Source organism: Canis lupus, chromosome 21 (assembly GCF_003254725.2).
Source record: "Canis lupus dingo isolate Sandy chromosome 21, ASM325472v2, whole genome shotgun sequence".
Taxonomy (NCBI): Eukaryota; Metazoa; Chordata; class Mammalia; order Carnivora; family Canidae; genus Canis; species Canis lupus.
Window position 1 is genome coordinate 32,427,269 of NC_064263.1, and position 22,809 is coordinate 32,450,077.

General features: G+C 36.6%; 1 protein-coding gene across 6 annotated transcripts in view; it reads right to left on the bottom strand.

Annotated features, from left to right (window-relative positions):
- STK33 (serine/threonine kinase 33) overlaps window positions 1–22,809 on the bottom strand; it is a 147,203-nt gene that overhangs the window by 38,475 nt on the left and 85,919 nt on the right. For 4 of the 6 annotated variants that reach the window (XM_035704207.2, XM_049098763.1, XM_049098762.1 and 1 more), the window contains 5 exons: window positions 18,695–18,799; window positions 13,815–13,953; window positions 11,026–11,114; window positions 9,075–9,159; window positions 1,970–2,045 (listed from right to left, as the gene is read on the bottom strand). In XM_035704207.2, the coding sequence (XP_035560100.1) occupies window positions 1,970–2,045; window positions 9,075–9,159; window positions 11,026–11,114; window positions 13,815–13,953; window positions 18,695–18,799 (494 nt within the window). Of the gene's footprint in view, window positions 1–1,969; window positions 2,046–9,074; window positions 9,160–11,025; window positions 11,115–13,814; window positions 13,954–18,694; window positions 18,800–19,327; window positions 19,372–20,375; window positions 20,459–22,809 lie in introns of all 6 variants that reach the window. The other 2 variants (XM_025459397.3, XM_025459396.3) reach the window with 2 other exon arrangements.

Genomic DNA, 22,809 nt, shown 5'->3' on the forward strand with positions numbered 1-22,809 from the left:
TAATTAGCATAAAATAATGATCAAAAACTTTGTGACTACGTTTATACTTTATGCAATCTAAGCAGCAATGTGTGTTGGCCATCTGAGTTACAGCTACAATCACATCTTCCAATTTCTACTGCCTGTGTATTCCATTTCACAGCACTGTGAAAATGTAACTACTGTGATGTCAATATTTAGAAATGATCTGGAAGAGGTAGTGCACAGTGAAATCTTCAACATGACCATAAAACTAATGTTGCATCAGCATAAAAATGTTCATGCTCACCAAGAGGCAGAACAATAGCCACTAACTTTTCAGAACACCTCTTAGACAATTCGCTTTAATTCAATTTAACAAACATATATTGTGCACTGACTACATGTCTACTATTGTACCAGATACTAAGGATGGAGAGAGGAATAATATAAGATCTCTGTCCTTCATGGAATTTAGAACAAGGAAAACAAAAACAGAAAAAAAATACATACTCTAATAATTATATTACAATAGTATAATCTAGTTTTAAAAAGTGTTATGAGAATACAGGAAAATGAACAATTCTATCAAATTCACACAGGTGCACACTTTTCTGATGAAATACTATTGTTTTTCTTTCAATGTTATTGTTTTGCATGCATTTTTGTATGTTGCTTTAAATCCTCTGTGGAGTGTGGGAATGGATATACATAATGAATGCAGTAACTCTATTGGGGTAGATACAAGTTAGGGAAACAGAAGGCGTTGATGTTTGAGCTGAAGGACCCAGGAGAAAGGTTAGTAGAGATGTAAAAAAACATTGTAAGCACAAGGAACTGCATGGGCAAAGACCCAGAGACATGTGATGCTGCATATATGAATCATAAAGAGTGGCCTAGAGTGGCTACGGCATATGGTAGGCGCATGGGAATGCACAGCTAGCCCACGACTGGAAAGGCATTCTGGGGCTAGGGCATGAAAGATTTGCTGTCATGCCATGATGGGATGTTCTGATATTTTTCTATAACCAGGGAGAATTATCAGAGGTTGTGAATCAGAAAAGTAGTAGTACAATCAGATTTGTGATTTAGAAAGACAAACCTGACAGCAATGTGAAGGATGAACTGGGGAAGGAAACCAGAGGCAGGGGGAACAGTCAGACAGACATTGTAATGTTTTAGAAAATGGATCATAAGGAGAAATCATACAAGTGAAGAGAAATGAAGAAATAGGTGAGAACACTGCAAAGGAAAAATTAATAGGACATGGAGTTTGATGGAATCTTGAGAATGAGACAGGAGGAAGAGCCAGAAACAGCAATGTTTTCAGTAGCAATAAGAGGATTGGGAACTGTAGAGTATTTTCTGGATCGTGGGCTGAACACCTGTCTAGTTAGTGCTCACTCCTCACATATGTCCTGTCCACAGGGCAGCTAAGTGCCAGGTCCCAGCACTCTCTCTACCCGATGGGCTATAAGTGAATCATTCAAGAAAATACAAAAGCCTTTTTGGTCTGGAGCAAAGAATCAGAGAGGTGTTAAGCAAGTTTTTGCTCAGATTATACCATGTACTGCAGCATTTATAGGTCAATAAAATGCAAACCTTTATGTTATAAAATTTATAGTACTAAAAAATATCTAACGGAGGTAGCTGACGACTAACAAGAGAGATTTCAGAATGGCTTCCGAATTGTTTTTTCAGTCACTTTTTAAAAACAATATTGTCAAGTTTTAATTTAAAATTGGGGGCCCCTGGGTGGCTCAGGTTGTGATCCCAGGGTCCTGGAATGAGTCTCGCATCAGGCTCCCTGCAGGGAGCCGGCTTCTCCCTCTGCCTGTATCTCTCCTCTCTATCTCTGGTCTCTCATGAATAAATAAATAAAATCTTTTAAAAAAATAATAAAATAAAATAAAATAAATAATAATAATAATAAAATAAAATATATGTAATTCTGGTCTATTGTTAGAGACTACCCATTCATTTTAAACTGTACATTTAGCAGGCTACTTACAGAGTGTACATTATGACACCTATGCTCCAAATGTCACACTGTTGGCTATAGTCGTGGGCATTGATAACTTCAGGGGCTGCCAAATAAGCAGAAATGAAATAATATTAATAATACAATAAATGAAGTTTAAACGCTTAAACACAAAGCATGAAAAATGTGCTGATGTGTTGTAATTTATTCCCCCACAGGGAAAAAGAGAACCAACAGCAGATGTTAAATGAATAATGTACAGGCCTTAACAATTGATGTCACTGTACCCTCACTCTTGTCATTTAGCTTCTAATGGAACGATGGCATAAACTGTGTAACTAAATGGACTACTCTCCATTCCTTTGAAATTGTTAAGAAATGATTTTGCAAAGATTGTATAGTTATAGTAGAAGACAACAATATCTCAGTTCTTTTCCAAAAATAGAATTGAATACATGCCTTAAGTGGATATAATTTAAAGCAAGCCCAATATGTGGAAATCTGGATTCACAGAGAAACTAATATAAATGGTCATAAATCACTTTAGTAAAATAATAATAATAATAACAATAACACAGTACTCCTATGATGGAATACAAATTATTTTCCACATTTTCTAAATGAGAAAACTAAGACAAAAAGAGAGCTCCTACAACATACCTGGATCAAAAAACCAACTAGGACTAGGATCCAGGTACTCCTGACTCCCCAGCTCTGTGCTCCATACTTTACAATGTGTTCACAATGGGGTTCCTTTAAACAATCTTCTCTAAGTAGTTGTGTGGTACTTTTGTTTTTTGGTTTTGGCTTTTTTTTTTTTAAGGTAGCACATTTTAATGATTAGATTACTTTATAATGGCTGGCTTCTTAAATGGATTTTAAAATGTCACATATGATATTTCAGGAATAATCTATTGTGCCTCTGCAGCTAAGAATCAAATACCTTTCTTTAAGGAAAAAGAAAGAATAAAACAGATATAAATATAAAAGTGAAATCTAGGTGTGTGTGTATATATATATATATATGTATATATATATAGGTGTGTGTGTATATATATATATATATATATTTCAATAGAACTTTAATATTTACAAAGTACTTTTGTCTAAATTATGTTATTTGTGTAAATCCTGTGAAGAGTCTTGTGAGATGAGCATGTAGGCATTTGGCTCACTCTGCCAGTGAGGAGACTAAGGTTTGGGTATATGAAGTGACTTGCCTCAAGTTACACAGCTACAGAGTGCCTCCCACGTAAAAGGTGTTTTTGTTTAAGAAAAGTTTCATTCTCCCGCCGTACACACACACACACACACACAGCCCTTTTATAACTACTAAAAGCAAATGGAATTTCATTTCCTCTGCCTATTGTCAAAGGAACTATTGAGAAACAAAAAGGAACCAAAAAGTAGAGAGAAGAAAGAACAAGAAGGCTCAACCATACATAATTAACAAAACTGCATAATTCATTTCTATATCATTGAATATGAATCAGTATTTTCCTCTAAGCAACTATTCCTTACCTCTACTTAAACTCTTTAAATACTGAATCACTAGAGTTCAAGTGGCTCTGTGGCAGCGAGTCTCTGACAAGGGCAAGTCTGTGACTGGCTTCCACCCTGGGTGCCCCGCACAGCGGGGGCCCAGGATGGTGGCCTCCTCCGTCTCTCAGAGCCATCTTAATGACCCAGGGCATTTCCGCCTGCACTGCCATCACAGCTCTCACAGGGAGGCAGAGGCCAGAGTAACGGTGCCAGGGAGCCATTTAGGAAGTCAGCAAAGCTCTACAAACCATCTGTCTTCTCTCTTGTTCTCTCACTTGTTATCAGTGTAGACAGCTAATAAGCAGGCATAAAACTCAGGGTGCTTGGATATATTTTCCCCATGTAACTACAGACCAGATGTCTTTTGCCAACAGGAGGATATGAACAGAATCTAAAGTATCCTTTTCCCAAATAAGATAAAACAGTTTCAAAACTTTATACATCAAGTAGGAAAAAAAAACAAAACAAAAACAACCAGAACTAGGTATACTCCTTAGCAGTGAAAATGAATAAACTACTGATACAACATGGGTAAGTCTCAAAATCATGACACGGAACAGACAAAGACAGACACAAGAAGATACGCTGTCTGATTTAATTTAAATAAAGTTCTCAACAGGCAAAACTAAGCTTTGGTGATGAAAATCATCAGTGGTCTGGGTGGGAGACTGACAGAGGAACACAAAGGAATTTTCTAGGGCGATAGAGATGTTCTGTACCGTCATTGGAGTGGTAATTAGATAAGCATATGCACTTGTCAAAAGTCATCGAACTTTACACTTAAAATTTGTGCATTTTATTGTAAGCAAATTATATTTCAATAAAGTAAGATTTCTCTAAAGAAATTCATAAAGGGTGCAAAAAGATTTGTCAAAGCCCTATCTTGGTGGATGACTTTAATAACTCTTTCTCTTAGAAATCAACGGAAAAAAACAAATTTAACAATATGGAAAGTCTGAATCACAAAGGTATCGCATTTGATTTTATAAATACACACTGAGAGAAATTGCTGTGGTCAAAAAACCAGAAATATACTTCTAAACATTCAATGCAAGATTTGCAAAAACTAACCATGTGTTCAATCACAAAAAACAATTCCTAGAAGTTGAAAACCTTTAAGTCACAATTGCCTAGGACAATGAAGAAAACCAGACAGAAAAACCAAAAGGCTAGAAAAACTAACACATATTCATATAAACATCAAACGCATCTCAACCACTTGGAAAATTCTAAAAGCACTTCTAAATAATTCTTAGATTAAAGAGGACTAAAACTAAAATGATAGACTATTAAGAAATAAATAATAGAAAGAACACTGTCTAGTTAAAGAAATGGTCAAAGAGATACTCGGAGGAAAATACATAGAAAATAAAAAGACTGAACATAATAAATAAGCACTTAGCATAGGAAGCTCAAAAATAAGCCAAAAGAAAATGGAAGGAAGGAATTCAGAAAAATAAAAAAAGAAATTAATGAAAAAGTCAACAAAATAATATTTAACCTGAGCTGGTTCTTTGAAAGCCCAACAAATTTCCTAACCACTAACAAATTTGATCACACACACACACAAACAAAATGATTGATGTTATTATAAGAGCTTAAATTGTTGAGCACTAAATACTAGGTATTGTGCTAAGCATTTTACATATGTTTTCTCATTTAATTATCATGTCAACCAAGTAAGAAAGATCTTACTATTACCATCCTAAGTATATCCTCTCCCCTTCCCTGTTTTATTTTTCTTCCTTAGCACTTCTCTCTAACACCCCAGATAATACCATACATTTTACTTTTTTAATTTTGCTTAATGTTTGCACCAACATTACATTTTTATACTTTGTTCACAGTTGTATTCTCAATAACCCGGTCTAGTCCTTACACAAAGTAGATCCTCAAAAATTTTGCTAATCTTACATTATTACGACCATCTTTAAAAATATTAGTAATTAGTAGGGGGATAGAGTCACAGATACACAGGAGAATCAGAAAATTATAAGTTAATATGCATACTTATGCCAATAAAACTTAAAATCCCAATGTAATGAACAATTTTCTAGAAAAACATAAATTATCTATCAATTTTTGCTAGCCTTATTTAAAAAATAAAATGGTATGTTCATGAAGCACTTAAGTAACAGAAGTTATCTGTTATTACTAGTTTGATGAAATTTTCCCTTAAAATATTTTTGGCCCTGGTACCTTCTGATAGATTGTTTCTATTATATTTTAAATTTATACTGGATTATCCAAGTTTTCCACACCTTTTTGAATCATTTTGATAACTTTTTTGTCAAAAAAGACAAGGGCAGCACAAAAGAAAGCAAGCTACATTCAAAGCTCCTAAATAAAGTGATGACAAATTGAGTAAAGCAGTATATTAAATCAAGTGGAGCTTAATCTAAAAGAGCAAGGATGGTTCAACATTTTCAAAACCTATTAATGCAATTATTTCATTAATAAATTTAAAAAGAAAAATATATAATCATCTCATATGTCCAGGGTTGAACAGATTTTCAGCAAAGGAGTTTATGAATGATGAATAACCACATGAAAAGATGCTCAACATCATTGGTCATTAGGAAAATTAGCAAACTAAAAATCATTGGAGATCCTACTTCACACCCACTAGAATGGCTATAATTAAAAATAAAGGTGATTATCAAGACTCAGCAAGGATACAAAGAAACTGGAACCCTCACACATTGTTCAAAGAACAGTCAAATGCTACAGCCATTTTGAAAAAACATTTGGCAGTTTCTTAAAACTCAAACACAAAGGGTCACCTGGTGGCTCAGTTGGTTAAGCGTCTGCCTTCAGCCAGGTCATGGTCCTGGGGTCCTGCGATAGAGCCTCACATAGGGCTCCCTGCTCAGCGGGGAATCTGTTTTTCCCTCTGCCTCTCCCTCCCCTCGCTTGTGCTCTCTCTCTCTCCTTAATAAATAAATAAAATCTTTTTTTAAAAAGGAGTTAAATAGGGGATCCCTAGGTGGCTCAGCATTTCAGCGTCTGCCTTTGGCCCAGGGTGTGATCCAGTGGTCCTGGGATCGGGTCCCGCGTTGGGCTTCCGGCGTGGAGCCTGCTTCTCCCTCTTCCTGTGTCTCTGCCTCTCTCTCTCTTTCTCTATGTCTATCATGAATAAATAAACAAATAAATATTTAAAAATAATAATAATAATAAAATAAAAAGGAGTTAAATAGGGGATCCCTGGGTGGCTCAGCAGTTTAGCGCCTGCCTTCTGCCCAGGGCGTGATCCTGGAGTCCCAGGATCGAGTCCCACATCAGGCTCCCTGCATGGAGCCTGCTTCTCCCTCTGCCTGTGTCTCTGCTTCTCTGTGTATGTGTGTCTCTCATGTATAAATAAGTAAAATCTTTAAAAAAAAAAGGGAGTTAAATATAAATAGTCTATGACAGGGCAACTTCACTCCTAGATAGCTACCGAAGGAAAATGTGTTCATATTAAAATTTGCACACAAATGTTCACAGCAGCATTATTCATAATAGCCCCAAACTGGAAACAATCTAAATGTCCATCAGCTAACAAATAAACAAAATGTGGCATCTCCATACAACAGACAACTGTTCAGAAATATAAAGGGACAGACTACAGCTACAACAGGAAGGTACTTCAAAAATATTTCACTAAGTGAGAAGCCCAGCGTAAAAGACAACAACATAGGGTATGACTCCATTCAGATGAAATGTCCAGAAAAGGTAAATATAGATGAATGGTTGCCTGGAACTGGGATGGGAATGAGATGGAGTACAAGCAGGCATGAAGCAACTTTCTGGGGCAGAATTATTCTAAAACTGAATTGTGGTGATGGCTGCACAATTCCATGAATGTAGGAAAAATCACCGAATGCTACACTTCTTATGGCACTTAAATTGTACTTCAGTAAAGCTGTTAAAAGTCTCACTTAGAAAAATGGTAAACTGTTGCTTTACAAAATATATTTAATCAGTACTCCTTAGGATGTACCATTTGACGGTAATAAAATTGGGTAAGAAATGGAAAGAAGCAAAACACACACATGATTTCAGCATGAATTAACAAAACCAATAATTAAGTTATGGTTATGATTATGGTATGATTATCTAAGAGATATAAACAACTATAAGAAGAGTCCAGAAAACCAACAAAAACTACAATCTTTAAAGATAAGAACTGTGAGAAAAAATGCTAAAACAATGAAACTATTTGACATAAGAAAAGAGGAAGCAGCTTGATTAGGGCCATGAAGTAAAATTACGGCAAAATCAAATTGCTCAAGTTTTTTTTTTCTTTTGCTTTTTAAATTATAGTTGAATACAATATTATATTAGTTTCAGTTATAGGACATAGTGATTTGACATTTATATGCATTACTAAATAATCACCACAAAAAGTCTACTAACCATACAAAGCTATTACAGTATTATTGACTATATTCCATATGCTGTACTTTACAACCCCATGACTTGTTTATTTTATAGATGGAAGATTATACCCCTTATTCCCCTTCACCTGTTTTGCCCAATCTTCTCCCACCCACCAAAACTACCAGTTTGTATCTATGAGTCTGTTTCTGTTTTGTTTTGTTTTGTTTGTTCATTTGTTTTATTTTTTTTAGATTTCACATTTAAGTGAAGTCATATGGTATTTTCCTTTCTCTGTCTGATTTATTTAACTTAGCATAATACCCTCTAGGTCCATCTGTGTTGTTGCAAAAGGCAAGATTTCATTCTTTTTTATGGCTGAGTAGTAACATACACTCATACATCCCACACCTTCTTTATCCATTTCTCTACTGATGGACACTTTATCCATTTCTCTATTGCTAAGGACGCTTCCGTATCTCGGCTAGTAAATAATGCTGCAATGAACATGGAGGTACACATATCTTTCCAAATTAGTAGTCTTCGTTTTCTTCAGATAAATACTCAGAAGTGGAATTATTGTATCATATGGTATTCCTATTTTTAACTTTTTGAGGAATCACCACACTGTTTTCCATAGCGGTTGTGCCAATTTATATTTCCACCAACAGTGCACAAGGCTTCCCTTTTCTTCTCATTCTTGCCAACACTTACTATTTCTTGTGTTTTTTATTTTAGCCATCTGACAGGTGATATCTCCTTGTGGTTTTGATTTGCATTTCCCTGATAAGTGATGGTGAGCATCTTTTCATGTGTCTCTTAGCTATCTATGTGTCTTCTTCTTTTTTTTTTTTATTGGTGTTCAATTTACCAACATACAGAATAACCCCCAGTGCCCGTCACCCATTCACTCCCACCCCCTGCCCTCCTCCCCTTCTACCACCCCTAGTTCGTTTCCCAGAGTTAGCAGTCTTTACGTTCTGTCTCCCTTTCTGATATTTCCCACACATTTCTTCTCCCTTCCCTTATATTCCCTTTCACTATTATTTATATTCCCCAAATGAATGAGTCTTCTGTAGAGAAATGTCTATACATGTCATCTGCCCATTTTTTTAATTGAATTTTTCTTTTTTTTGGTATTGAGTTTTAGGAGTTCTTTCAAGCCACTCAAGTTTTAATCTACATTAGTTGTTCTACCTCTTTATATAGAGAGATCATTTTAAATCTACTAACTTACCCATATAGATAGGAGTCCCACACGTAGTCTGAAGCATGGCTTCACTCCTTCCATGCTTCTTCACTGCTAAGCCAAAATCAGTCACCTGGAAGAAAAAACACAGTGACCTGTTTTCCTGTCCCAGAGTTTACTCATTCTGAAGGTAGGAGTTCCACCACATTGTCATCCACTGTATTTAATTCAGAGATTCTCGCGGATGGAGGGGCTTAGCTTGTATTACTACTAAGGACCTTGCTTTCACTTCCCATCCACCCCCCTCTTTGTGAAGAAACAAATCAGTGGTAAAGAGAAGCATGGTTTCTCCTACCTGAAGCAAACACCCATGATATCAATTGCTCATTCCTTCTAATTAAACTTACCAGTTGAACACAAGAAGTTATATTTTGAAAGAAGGCATTTAGCTTTTTCAGATTAAAAAAAGTTATTTTTAAAAACCTCTTTCATCGTAAAATACATTCTGGCCTTAGTATGTTTATTACCTATTTTTTCTGACACCCAAGCTATGTTCCAGTTGAAAGAACTGTTATAAATGCAGTCATTATCCTTGTCAAAACTCACAGAAACTGCCCCTTTTTATAATTATTTATAAGACACTCTCTCTGGTAAATACTATCTTTTCTTTACTTAGACCTCCCTTTGTGTTTCTAGAATTTACTAATTAAAACAATTACTACACTATTAAAAACTACAAGAAGCAAGTTAACAGGGGAAAAAAGCGACTGTAGAGCTACAAATCCACTGGAGGCCTGCTGCTGCAACTGCACTCTTTCTGCTCAGTTCCAAATCGGGGCCAGTACACATTCAGTTATTAAATATTCAGTGTGTGCCCTTGGTGTTGTCTCCCAAGTTGGAACAGCCTTGGGCTGAAAGCAGAAAAACAGGCACATTTATTGATCATACAACCAAAGATAGGCTCTTGGTCCACAGACACTGAATGCAAAGTTTCCAGTGCTTTCTGGAATAAGAAAATGTTCCTATCAATATGTGATAGCACTATTTTTCTAAATAGAAAAATCAATTTCTCCAGAGTTTTCACAATTATCCCACTTGGAACATTGTAATATGTGTCTTTCTCCACAGAAAATCTACATAAATAGCAAATAAACAAAAGGTTTCACGGTCAATTCAGTTCTTTAGAGAGTAATTATTCCTTCATTTACCAAATATTAAGTGAGCACATACTATGTTTTCAGGCATTTCTGCAGATACCAACAGTGAATAAAACATATGTAATTCCTGCCCTCATAGAGTTTAAAATAAAAATATTCAAGAATATTTATTTACTTTGGTAAAACAACAATGCTGGTAAGCCAACTTACATTACATAGGGATTTAGCTTCTACAACAGAGCAAGTTATTCACAGACAACATTTTATTCCTAAATTAACACATTCATATATTTTGAAAGCAGCCGCTGTTAAAGTGCTAAGTAATAAATAATGTATCCTATCATTTATTTGACATTAAGGAACACTTAATTTGAATAAAATCTTGAAGAATAAACACTTGGCACATTAATTGTGCTTAGGACATAAATATTAATACCCAGGAAAATTTTCAATGAGAAATACAGACTTTAGCGTTAATTTAGTATCAAAGGCATAGCCAAGGTGTTTTTTTTTCTAAATCTGTAACACATTTACATCAAATTACCAGGCATAATTTTGAAATTAATTAGAATTCAGAGCATCTGTTTGCTTGCTATTAACTAATGATTTAGAACTATCCAAATGAATATGTACTTTAAAAAAGATTCAATAGCACCACTTAACTTGTAAAATTATTCTTGTCAGTTACAACCTCTTTTGTAAAATTTTAATTTTTTTTAGCACAAGCCACTTATTTTGCTGCTCAAAAGCTTCCAAAATGTATCTAAAAAGAGGATGTACTCTGCCACTTTGCTATCAAACTGTTTACAGGCAAATATTTACCACAATTTATGATACCTTACCTTTATGTTTAAGTTCATTTCATTGTTATCATCAGTAAAGCTGCTTTTAACCATTATGTTTTCCAGTTTTAGATCTCTATGTACTATATCTACCAAGAAAATAAACAACAGATCAAATGAATAGTGAATAATGGGAAAAATAGAGAGGACATAAAAAGAACAAATAAATATATTTAACAAATTAACATCCCACTGTTAAAAACTTCGAGGAGGGCCAAGCATAATTCTGCCCTGTTCCATTCCCTTATATTCCAATCCCTTTTCTTCATATGTTTATCCTTAAGGAGGCATTTTCTTTGGTTCCCCTCTCTCTCCCCATCTCCCTGCTGCCCCCAGAGGCTTCTCTTCCTGACTGGTGGCCTGGTGAGTGGGGAGGAGGATCTTGCCAAAGGTCAGGCATTCCCAGGTGGAGGGAGACAAAAGTAGTTACAAACACAGTAAGGTTTCCCATATCCTTACATCTTCAAACAGAGGATTATGTCTTTACTTCCATGCACATGTTATTGCCAATCTAAACATTTAACATACTGCAACTTGACAACATATATATAAACTACACTTATTTCAATATATTTTTCTACAACATGAGCCCATACTTTCTACATCATGAGCACATACTTTCCTATTCTTTATATGTTAAAACAAAACAAAACACAAGCAAACAAAAGCCTTGAGACACAGAATCTTCAGTTGAACATGTCAGACATCAGGTAGGATTTTGATGTGCATGCAAATAATCATCAACTTCCTTTGCAGTAACTATTCAGTTCATACCCATAGCAGTCATTTTCCCTGACTTAAACTGGTACATGTATAACTGCTGGGAAATTGCATTTGAAGAGCCCTGAACTGGAGGCCCCACCCAACCATTTACAGTTCCCTTATACAGCTCCAGGCCTGTGTTTGTGGACTGTGTGTTTCCCTCACTCCACTGACCCATTCTTACATAAATACAGCAGAGTGAGTCTCCCTTCTGCCTTCATTGTTCTTTCTCAATTTTTCTTTGCTATTCTCACCCACTTCAGAATATTTCTATGAAAGGGACGCCTGGGTGGCTCAGAGGTTGAGTGTCTACCTTCGGCTAAGGGCGTGAGCCTGGGGTCCAGGGATCAAGTCCCACATCGGGCTCCCTGAGAGCTCTCTGTTTGTGTCTCTGCATCTCTCTGTGTGTCTCTCATGATTAAATAAATAAAATCTTTAAAAAAAAAAAAAGAAGTTCCATGAAAAACCCTGCCGACATTATGGTTGGCATCATACTGAATTTATAGCTTAATGTGGGAGAACTGACATTAGCATAATAGGAAGCCCTTGGTCTCCTGCCCTTGCAAAAATTGCTGCCCCTGCGTGCAGGGCCCTCCTTTCTTTTTTGTCTGAGTTTGGGTTCCTCAGCTCAAATTTTATTTTCCTCTATGAATCCTTCCCTGACTTTCCAAATCAAATGAGGCACTTCTTTCAATGCTCCTTATGCTCCATATGGCTCTCCATTAGAGAAATTATCATGCCGAATTACAGTTTACTTTCTATTTTCCATCTCCCACCAGCCTGAATTCCTTGAGGGGTGGGGCCTGGTCTTTTTATCTTTCTAATTCTAAGACGGACCACAAACAGGAGGTGCTCAGGAAATATCTGTTGAGTAGACCGCTGGGTTCTAGTATAGCTCTGCTACACCTCCCTGTGTCACTTCAACTCTCTGGAAAAAACTTCTTTCTAGTATAAAATGAGAAGGTGCTGAAGTCCACAAGTAAGACAAACTAACCTTGAAGGAAAAAAAAGGAGTCTTGAGGAAAAGCAGCCATAGTTACACCAAAAAACAGAAAAGGAACTACAATAATTTTTCAATGTAGCTTTTACAGGAGTAAAACCATTCTGTATGATACTATAATGGTAGAAACATGTCATTAAACATTTGCCAAAACCCACAGAATATCCACCACCAAGAGTGAGCTCTCATGTGAACTATGGACTTTGAGTGATAACAATGTGTCAGTGTAGGCCCACTGGTTGTGGTTGTAACACATGTATCATTCTGCTGGGGATGATGGTAACAGGCAGAAGCTATGTGAGTATGGCACAGGGGTATATGGATATCTCTGTAATGGCTGCTCAATTTTGCTGCAAATTTAACTGCTCTAAAAATCAACTCTAAAAACAAACCAGGGATGCCTGGGTGGCTCAGTGGTTGAGCATCTGCCTTCGGCTCAGGACGTGATCCCAGAGTCCCAGGATCAGATCCCACATTGGGCTCCCTGCGTGGGCCCTGTTTCTCCCTCTGCCTGTGTCTTTGCCTCTCTCTCTGTGTCTCTCATGAATAAATAAATAAAATCCTTTTAAAAAAATAAAATAAAACAAAAACAAAAAAATGCCTAGAATATATAGATTTTTTTTTAGTTTTTATTTAAATTCCAGTCAGTTAATATACAGTGTAATATTAGTCTCAGGTGTACAATATAGTGATTCAACACTTCCATATAAGTGTTTTGAAATTCACTTTTATTATTGACTCATCTACTTTTGATTTGACAAGATGAGCTGTTCTTCAAACTGTTGAATAGAAATATTCATCCTCATCTGTGTACAATGTAATTGTATACCTGCCTTATTTCTAATTAAAATATATTTATTATATTTAATTAAAGTTTTAGAATAAAAAAATCTAAAAATTTTTCAATAAAATCTTCTATTTTAGTAGGGATTATTTCTGGGACTATGAATCCTGAATACAATCACCTTTCAACAAAAGTGCCTATCTGCATTCACAGAGTCAATGAGCTGGATGACCCTCTTCTTACCCTTACTGTGAAGATAGGCTATAGCTGATGCGAGACTTTGAATGATCCATCTTGTCTCATTCTCTGAAAAATGCCCTTTCCTATCCAGTATTTCTTTGAGTTCTCCATCCTCACAAAGCTCCATCACCAGGTACATTTTCTGATTTTACATATTTAAAAAGAGAAAGAGAGAGCAAATTATATAGTTGAGGATTTTTAAAATATATATTGCACATACATCGTAGAAATATGATCACAATCTAAATCATCAATCTACTTACTCAAATTATTATCTATCATGTACAAGATACCGTGCAGGATACTAGAGTAACAAGGAGGCATAAAGGCATAGTTCTTAGCCTCAAGGAGCTAAGATACAATACATAGTAGTTATAAATACAATATCATGTGGTGAGTGCTAATATAAGAGGTATAACCAAAATGGCATGAGGTTAGAGAGGAAAGGAGGCTCTGTCTAAAGCATGCTCACTGAGGAGGTGATATTAAGGGCATGTCTAGATAACTGAATAGGGATTTATGGGTAGAGGATGTGGGTAAGAATGGGCTTAACACATGGCATTAGCAAAGATTCCAAAGGCTGACATGGCTATTAAAAGAATAACAAATATCTCTGTGTTAACAGCATTGGGAGTTTGGTGGGGCAGAGAAGAGTGGAGTGCTGAGGGGTGAGGCTAGAAAAAACAGCTTGGTGCCAGGTTGTAAAGACCCTTGGATGTCATGCAGAGGAGTTTGGATTTTTTTTCCCTATATGCAATAAGGAACATATGAAGTTTCTTTAGCTGGTGTCTGGAGTGGGGGGAAAGGTGTGTGCTATGACCAATTTTGCATTTCTAAATGAACACTCTAACAGTAACATGCAGCAAGACCCAGCAAACTTTTTCTCTAAAGGTCAGATCCAGATAGTAAATATTCCTGCCTTTGTAGATCACACAGTCTCTTTTGCAACTACTCAGCTCCGCTGTTATAACAGCAGCCATAAACAACACAACAAAACTTTATCTATGTACTCTGATATTTTAGTTTCATATACTTTTTATATGTCATCAAATATTACTTTAAAATTTTTTTCAGCCATTTAAAAATGTAAAAGACTTAGCTTGTGGGCCATGAACATAAGCAGGACACCCTATTGGGCTTGCACGCTGTAGTATGCTGACCTCTGTTTGTGGAGGGTACATATGAAGTAAAGAATGAACAAAAGAAGGAGTATAAAAAGCTACGAGAAGAAACAGTGGGACTTAGCAACTAATTAGGTCTATGTGGGGAAAAGCCATGGATGAAATGCCTCTTCCAATATTTGCTGTTTTTGTTGATGTATATTAACATTACTTTAGATTTTCCAAGAGTCAAGTCATTTCTTGAGTCAAAAATATTCACAGTCGGGACACCTGGGTGGCTCAGTGGTTGGGGGTCTGCCTTTGGTTCAGGGCATGATCCCAGGATCTGGGATCGAGTCCCACATCAAGCCCCTTGCATGTAGCCTGTTTCTCCCTCTGCCTAGGTCTCTGCTTCTCTCTCTCTCTCTCTCTCTCTGTGTGTGTGTGTGTGTCTCATGTATAAGTAAATAAATAAATTCTTTAAAAAAAAGATTCATAGTCAACTAAAATACAAGCCTTTTTCATACCTATTTCATACCTTTCATAGACTACCCTCCACATACCATTTCATCCTCTGCTGATAAATTTTTGTAAATGTTTTTTTAAGATTTCGGGGTCTGATTCTATTCTATAGCCACTACTAATGCAACTTCTGTGTTCAATCAGAAAGCATGAAAAGAGGAATAGAAGATTAACACCCTTTCTTCCAACAATCAATATTCTGATTCACCAAACCTCAGGATACTTTGGAATTTCAAAAGTATCTAAAGGATTGTGCAAAGCCTAACACATAAATAAGCTTTTGAACTATGGCATATTTTTTCCACTGATAGCACTATAGGGATCATGGGTACATAAAATAGTCAATGAACTATTTGGAAAGAAAAGTGACTTTAGTAGTGCCTACAGTATAAATTGATGTCAATTTCAAATATGTAAGTTGATAAAAGTCATATCAATAAAAGTTTTTGAGAAGTATTTTTATAATTGTTAGAAATAATTGTGTAGATAGGAGAACATTTGGACTCACAAGAAACCATAACAAACTCTGACTAGATGACAGTACTAATACCAAGGCCTACCCATCAAGTAACAATTTCCATTCATCTTTAAGATGGCTTCTGTTGAAGGTCTAGTGAGTTAGGGATAGGAGGAGGTAGATCTGACCTGTGTAAATCAAGGGCCAGCAATACATTAAAAGAAAACCCAGGGACACCTGGGTGGCTCAGCAGTTGAGTGTTTGCCTTGGGCTCAGGGCATGGTCCCCGAGTCTTGGGATCGAGTCCCGCATCAGGCTCCCTGCGAGGAGTCTGCTTCTCCCTCTGCCTATGTCTCTGCCTCTCTCCGTGTGTCTCTCATGAATGAATAAATAAATGAATCTTTAAAAAACAAACAAACCAGGAAACCAATCACAGATGATGATTTCCTTTGCCTTCAAACTATTCAAGATTTGGACTCCCACTTGAAGTGCCAGATGAAGTAACAGAGACTAGCCTGACCCTCCTTCCTAAAACAACTTAAGAGACAAAACATATAAAACAACAATTTTCAGACATTAGACACCAGGCAGCAAAGGGCGATGATCCCTGAAAGAGGGGACACACATGAAGCAAGGCTCATAATCATTCTAGCTTACTGTACAGAGAAAGTTTCTAGGTCATGGGGCAGTGAGAAGGAATACTCCCAGCAGTCTTTGTGAACTGAGGAAATGGAGCTGAGAGTCCAGAAAGCACAAGACAACTTAAATTCACAGAGCAGAGTATCAAAGAGGAGAAAGCTGTACATAGAGAAAGCTCCAGAGATTTGCAGAGGCTCACCCTCCAGTCTTCAGCAGAGTACTTCTCAATTCATGTGTATGAGGGAACTGCCCAAACCTGGGTAAAGAACCATGCAAGAGGAACAGAGGGAACAATCACTGGAGCTTACACATGGCCAGAAAGAGCTTGTGTTCCCATTGGTCAGAGTAGAAAATCTCATAATTCAGGACATCATCAGGTAGAGTACTTTCAAAGGGTCTTATTTCTTTAGTAAGAAAAAAAGTAGTCCTAGACCACATGCTGCTCTGGTACCATATAACAAAGCTTAAACCAAGCTTCAGAAGTATCAAACTGTTTACAAATAACTATGTCCTACAATAAAGCTCAAGAGTAGTTACAAGAATATAAAAATACCTAGTGTCCAATCAAAAACTAATAGGCATATAAAGAAAATGGAAAATATAACTGGTAATGGAAAAAAACAACAACAGTTAATCAAAATTGAGCTAGCAATGACACACATGATAAATTAGTAGAAAAGAACATTAAAAGCTATTATAACTATATTTAAGAAGGAGGAGTAAATACTGAGCATGTTAAGTCAAAATGGAAAGACACACAAAAGAATCAAATCATATTTTCCATTGGAAAAGAGAAACAGCACACACACATCATGTTATAGGAAAAGACTGAATCTGAAGGCACTGCAACAAAAACTGTTAAATGAAACAAAGAGAGAAAAAATATTGATAAAAATGAATAGAGCATCAGTAAACTGTGGACAATATCAAGCAATCTAGCACGGGCACTTGGAGTCCTGACAGTGGGAGAAGGCAGAAAAAAATACTTGAACAAATAATGGCCAAATATTTCCTAAATTTGATAAAAACTATAAACTCACAGATCCAAGAGGCTTCATGAACCCCAAGCACCAGAAATATGAGGAAAACAATAGAAAGGTACATGAAACCAAATTGCTTAAAACTGACGATAAGGAACAAAACTATTCTAAGAAGATTTGGGGATTAAAAAAAATAACAACCCTATGACTGAACAGAGTAGACTTTTGGCCCCATTGCTGTCTATTGCTCCCATAAAGGATAATTGGTCTTTCAAAATTTTTAAACACTCCTAATTAATCAAGTGTAATACATAACCCAAATTGACTATTTCTGCCTTAGAGACTGGCAAAGGAAACAAAGAATAATAGCTTAAACTAAAGAGACAGATGCTTTATATCCATTTTCCCATTTAATCCTTCAACAACCAAAATGAGGTCGATACTATTATTAAACCCATTTTTCAGATGAGCAAACTCAAGCATAGAGAGGTAGAGTAACATCATCATCTCATGGCTAATGAGTAGTAGAGCCAGGATTTAAAGGCACGGGCAAATCTGATGTCAGAGTCCACATGCCTGACCACATATTTTACTGCCTCTGAGCAGAGAAACACCCAAACCCATGGGTACTAAATAATCTGGAGACAGAATGGCAAATAACTCAGGCTTCACAACAACTGAAAATGAAAATTAAAGGCATTTAAAGAGGAGAATGATGATATCTAGGGAAGAAGGAAAATTAAACACATTGGTAAAACACAGATGATAAATATCTTCTACACAGTGCTAAATATATCCATGCTAACTTTATTAGAAAGCTAACCTTGCAAAATGGTGAAATATTCCAAAAGACTGTAATGGAGAAACCAAAGACCAAAGCAAAAGGAAAGCCATCTCTAAGAAAGCTCTAATCACTATCTGGTGGTATACAAATTGTTTCAATTCCAAGCATTTGTTTGCAACAAGCCACCCAGAAATATCACTATAAATACATCAATCTAATCATCAGACACCTAATTATATAATCAATAATAAAAGTCCTCCAGAATGCCCTCATCAATCTCCAGTGACAGACACATGCCAAGGACAGGAGCAACTGTGCCCGACAGGGGTTACTTCAGACGAGAATAATGTTCATTTGTGACAATGACAACTTTCAAAATGCAGCACCTGATTAAGCCTTACCTTAGGCGTCTCAAACACTTGTTCCAGATGTATAATGTGTTCATGTTTCACACTTTTTAGGATGTTCACCTCCCGTTCAAGTAACTTCACAGCAGAGCTTCCAGCCTTTAATAATGAGGACACAGAGATTTCACATATGAATGTCACTACTACATCTCTCAATATAAAAGTTACAGTTAGTTTTACATTTTTTCCTACATTTTCTGGAGAATGTTCCTTTTTTCCTAACTTTTCTGGAGAAGTTCCTTTTTCAAAAGATCACATGCAACTTATTCCCATGATTAGATTAAATTATGGTCTTTCTCTCCTTTGTCCAATTATAAGTTATATATGATTTGGCCTCAAGCCACATCTGTTTCTTGGACTGTTTCTCTAAATTAACTACAACATGGTCTCTGTCCCCTGACAGAATTATTCCAATTTTGAATATGCCTCTTGGTATTTCTTTCAAACTCCTGTTAATCCTTTAATGTTAGCATAATAAAACCAAAATCTACTTTGCAGGGGCATCATTTGGAAAAGATAAAAACAAAATGTTTTTCTTTTGTTTTGATATACCTTATATATACTTATATATAAAGTATATATATTTATATATAAAAGAAATAATAGGCAGTGAGATTCTATACCTACCCATGCAATATATCACTGCCTGATACCCCCGGCTTCAAAATTACCTGAGAGAGAGAAAGAGAGAGAGATATCTTTCCTTCAGACCAATCTATCTCTAGCTTTATCTCCTTACATGTAACCCTTAACCATACCTGATGGCAAAAGGCAAAAGCAGGCACACCCCAGGGAGCACAAATCAGGGTGCGACTGATTTTCTATGAAGTCATCTAAAAAATTCTGGAAGTGTTTTTTGTTTTTTTTTCTACCCTCAGCACCACTCCAATCATCATCTCTATTGATACCTAAATTACTATCCTTATCTGAAGAAAAGTATTGCCATCCTCCACATAAAAATATCCCTGCTAAGCGAAATACATCAATCAGAGAAAGACAATTATATGATCTCACTCATATGTGGAATTTACGAAACAAAATAGAAGATCATAGCGGAAGAGAGGGAAAAATAAAATAAGACAAAATCAGCAAGAGAGACAAACCATAAGAGACTCTTAATCATAGGAAACAAACTGAGGGTTGCTGGAGGGGAGATGGGTCAGGGGATGGGATAACTGGGTGATGGACATTAAAGGGGGCACATGATGTAATGAGGACTGGGTATTATATAAGACTGATTTATCACTGAACTCTACATCTGAAACTAATAATACATTATATGTTAATTAATTGAATTTAAATTAAAAAAAGAAATTGATCTGAATATCGTAAAAAAAACATATATATATATATATATATATCATTGAAAAGGATAACAAAAATCTTATCCCACCCCTCCCCATGCCCCCAGCAAGCTTGGAGAATACATAATAGTTCTTAAAGTACGGGAAAGACCTGTATCTGACCTGTATCACAGGTCAAACTTTACCTAGTTAAAATTTTATCTAGGGCCATCCCTGCTTCCGATTGTCTCTACTCTTCAAACATTACTAATCTCAGGAGTGAATAGGAAACCACCTGCCCACTATGCCCTATCGAAGTAGGATGAAAATCACATTTTAAGTTTATCCTAGAGGTTCAAGAGAAAAAGTAACCATGAGGAGTGAATTCTTACCTAGACTAGATGTGGAAAATTACCACAATTTCTCCTAATATCAGTCTCAACTCTGCTTCACCTCCTTCCCCAAATGGCTTGACCTGTATATAATGCAGTAATATATTGTCCAATTCATATAATGACTATATAAATTTATTTTACTATATTGGTGTTTGTAAGTGTTCATCATCAATATGTGTGCACAAGATTATGACTATCTATAGGTAACTGGCTGCATAACCCTTAAAGAGAAGCCCACTCATTGTCCACTCCAGGAGAAACCTGGTGAGGAACAGAGTGACTACAAGTGAACAGTATAGTTCATAGTTGTTGAAAAAGTGGTTCAAACTGGAAGAGCAGGTAGGATGAACAACCACAGGAGGAAATAGGGAATCAAAGGAAAGGAAAGGATGGGAGAAAAGTCGTTCAGAACCGCATACATCAGGAGACAGTGCTGAGACTTACACCTAGCTAAGCCATCCCTAGCTCACAGGTCTACAACTACACACACTGAGAACCAGCCCTTACTTTCAACTCACACTGGAAAACTTTACCCTAAGGATCTATACCCTAAAAACTACAGAACACTTCTGAAAGAAATTGAGGAAGACACAAAGAGATGGAAAAATATTCCATGCTCATGGATTGGAAGAATTAATATTGTGAAAATGTCAATGTTACCCAGGACTATTTACACATTTAATGCAATCCCTATCAAAATACCATGGACTTTCTTCAGAGTAGGAACAAATCATCTTAAGATTTCTGTGGAATCATAAAAGACCCCAAATAGCCAGAGGAATTTTAAAAAAGAAAACCATAGCTGGGGGCATCACAATGCCAGATTTCAGGTTGTACTACAAAGCTGTGGTCATCAAGACAGTGTGGTACTGGCACAAAAACAGACACATAGATCAATGGATAGAGAATCCAGAAGTAGACCCTCAACTTTATGGTCAACTAATATTTGACAAAGGAGAAAAGACTATCCACTGGAAAAAAAGACAGTCTCTTCAATAAATGGTGCTGAGAAAATTGGACATCCACATGTAGAAGAATGAAACTAGACCATTCTCCTACACCATACACAAAGATAAACTCAAAATGGATGAAAGATCTAAATGTGAGACAAGATTCCATCAAAATCCTAGAGGAGAACACAGGCAACACCCTTTTTGAACTTGGCCACAGCAACTTCTTGAAGATACATCCATGAAGGCAAGAGAAACAAAAGCAAAAATGAATTATTGGGACTTCATCAAGATAAGAAGCTTTTGCACAGCAAAGGATACAGTCAACAAAACTAAAAGACAACCTACAGAATGGGAGAAGATATTTGCAAATGACCTATCAGATAAAGGGCTAGTTTCCAAGATCTATAAAGAACTTATTAAACTCAACAGCAAAGAAACAAACAATCCAATCATGAAATGGGCAAAAGACATGGACAGAAATTTCACAGAGGAAGACATAGACATGGCCAACATGCACATGAGAAAATGCTCCGCATCACTTGCCATCAGGGAAATACAAATCAAAACCACAATGAGATACCACCTCACACCAGTGAGAATGGGGAAAATTAACAAGGCAGGAAACCACAAATGTTGGAGAGGATGCGCAGAAAAGGGAACCCTCTTACACTGTTGGTGGGAATGTGAACTGGTGCAGCCACTCTGGAAAACTGTGTGGAGGTTCCTCAAAGAGTTAAAAAATAGAACTGCCCTACGACCCAGCAATTGCACTGCTGGGGATTTACCCCAAAGATACAGATGCAGTGAAACGCCGGGACACCTGCATCCCAATGTTTATAGCAGCAATGTCCACAATAGCCAAACTGTGGAAGGCGCCTCGGTGTCCATCGAAAGATGAGTGGATAAAGAAGATGTGGTCTATGTATACAATGGAATATTACTCAGCCATTAGAAATGACAAATACCCACCATTTGCTTCGACGTGGATGGACCTGAGGGTATTATGCTGAGTGAAATAAGTCAGTCGGAAAAGGACAAACATTATATGGTCTCATTCATTTGGGGAATACAAAAATTAGTGAGTGAAAGGGAATAAAGGGAAAGGAGAGAAAATGAGTGAAAATATCAGTGAGGGTGACAAAACATAATAGGCTCCTAACTCTAGGAAATGAACAAGGGGTAGTGGAAGGGGAGGTGGGCGGGGGTTTGGGGGTGACTGGGTGATGGGCACAGAGGGGGACACTTGGCGGGATGAGTACTGGGTGTTATGCTATATGTTGGCAAATTGAACTCCAATAAAAAAAAAATTAAAAAAAAAAAGAAAACTTTACCCTGATTTGGTTATATTGGTTATGTTAGTTAATCCTTCAGTTGCTTTTCTCAGATAGCACTTGTTTTCTTGAGTTCAAGAACTGGTCCCTTCCCAGAAGGCCATGGAAATGGCCACACTTCTCCAGGGCAATAGCCCAGGGCCTGCC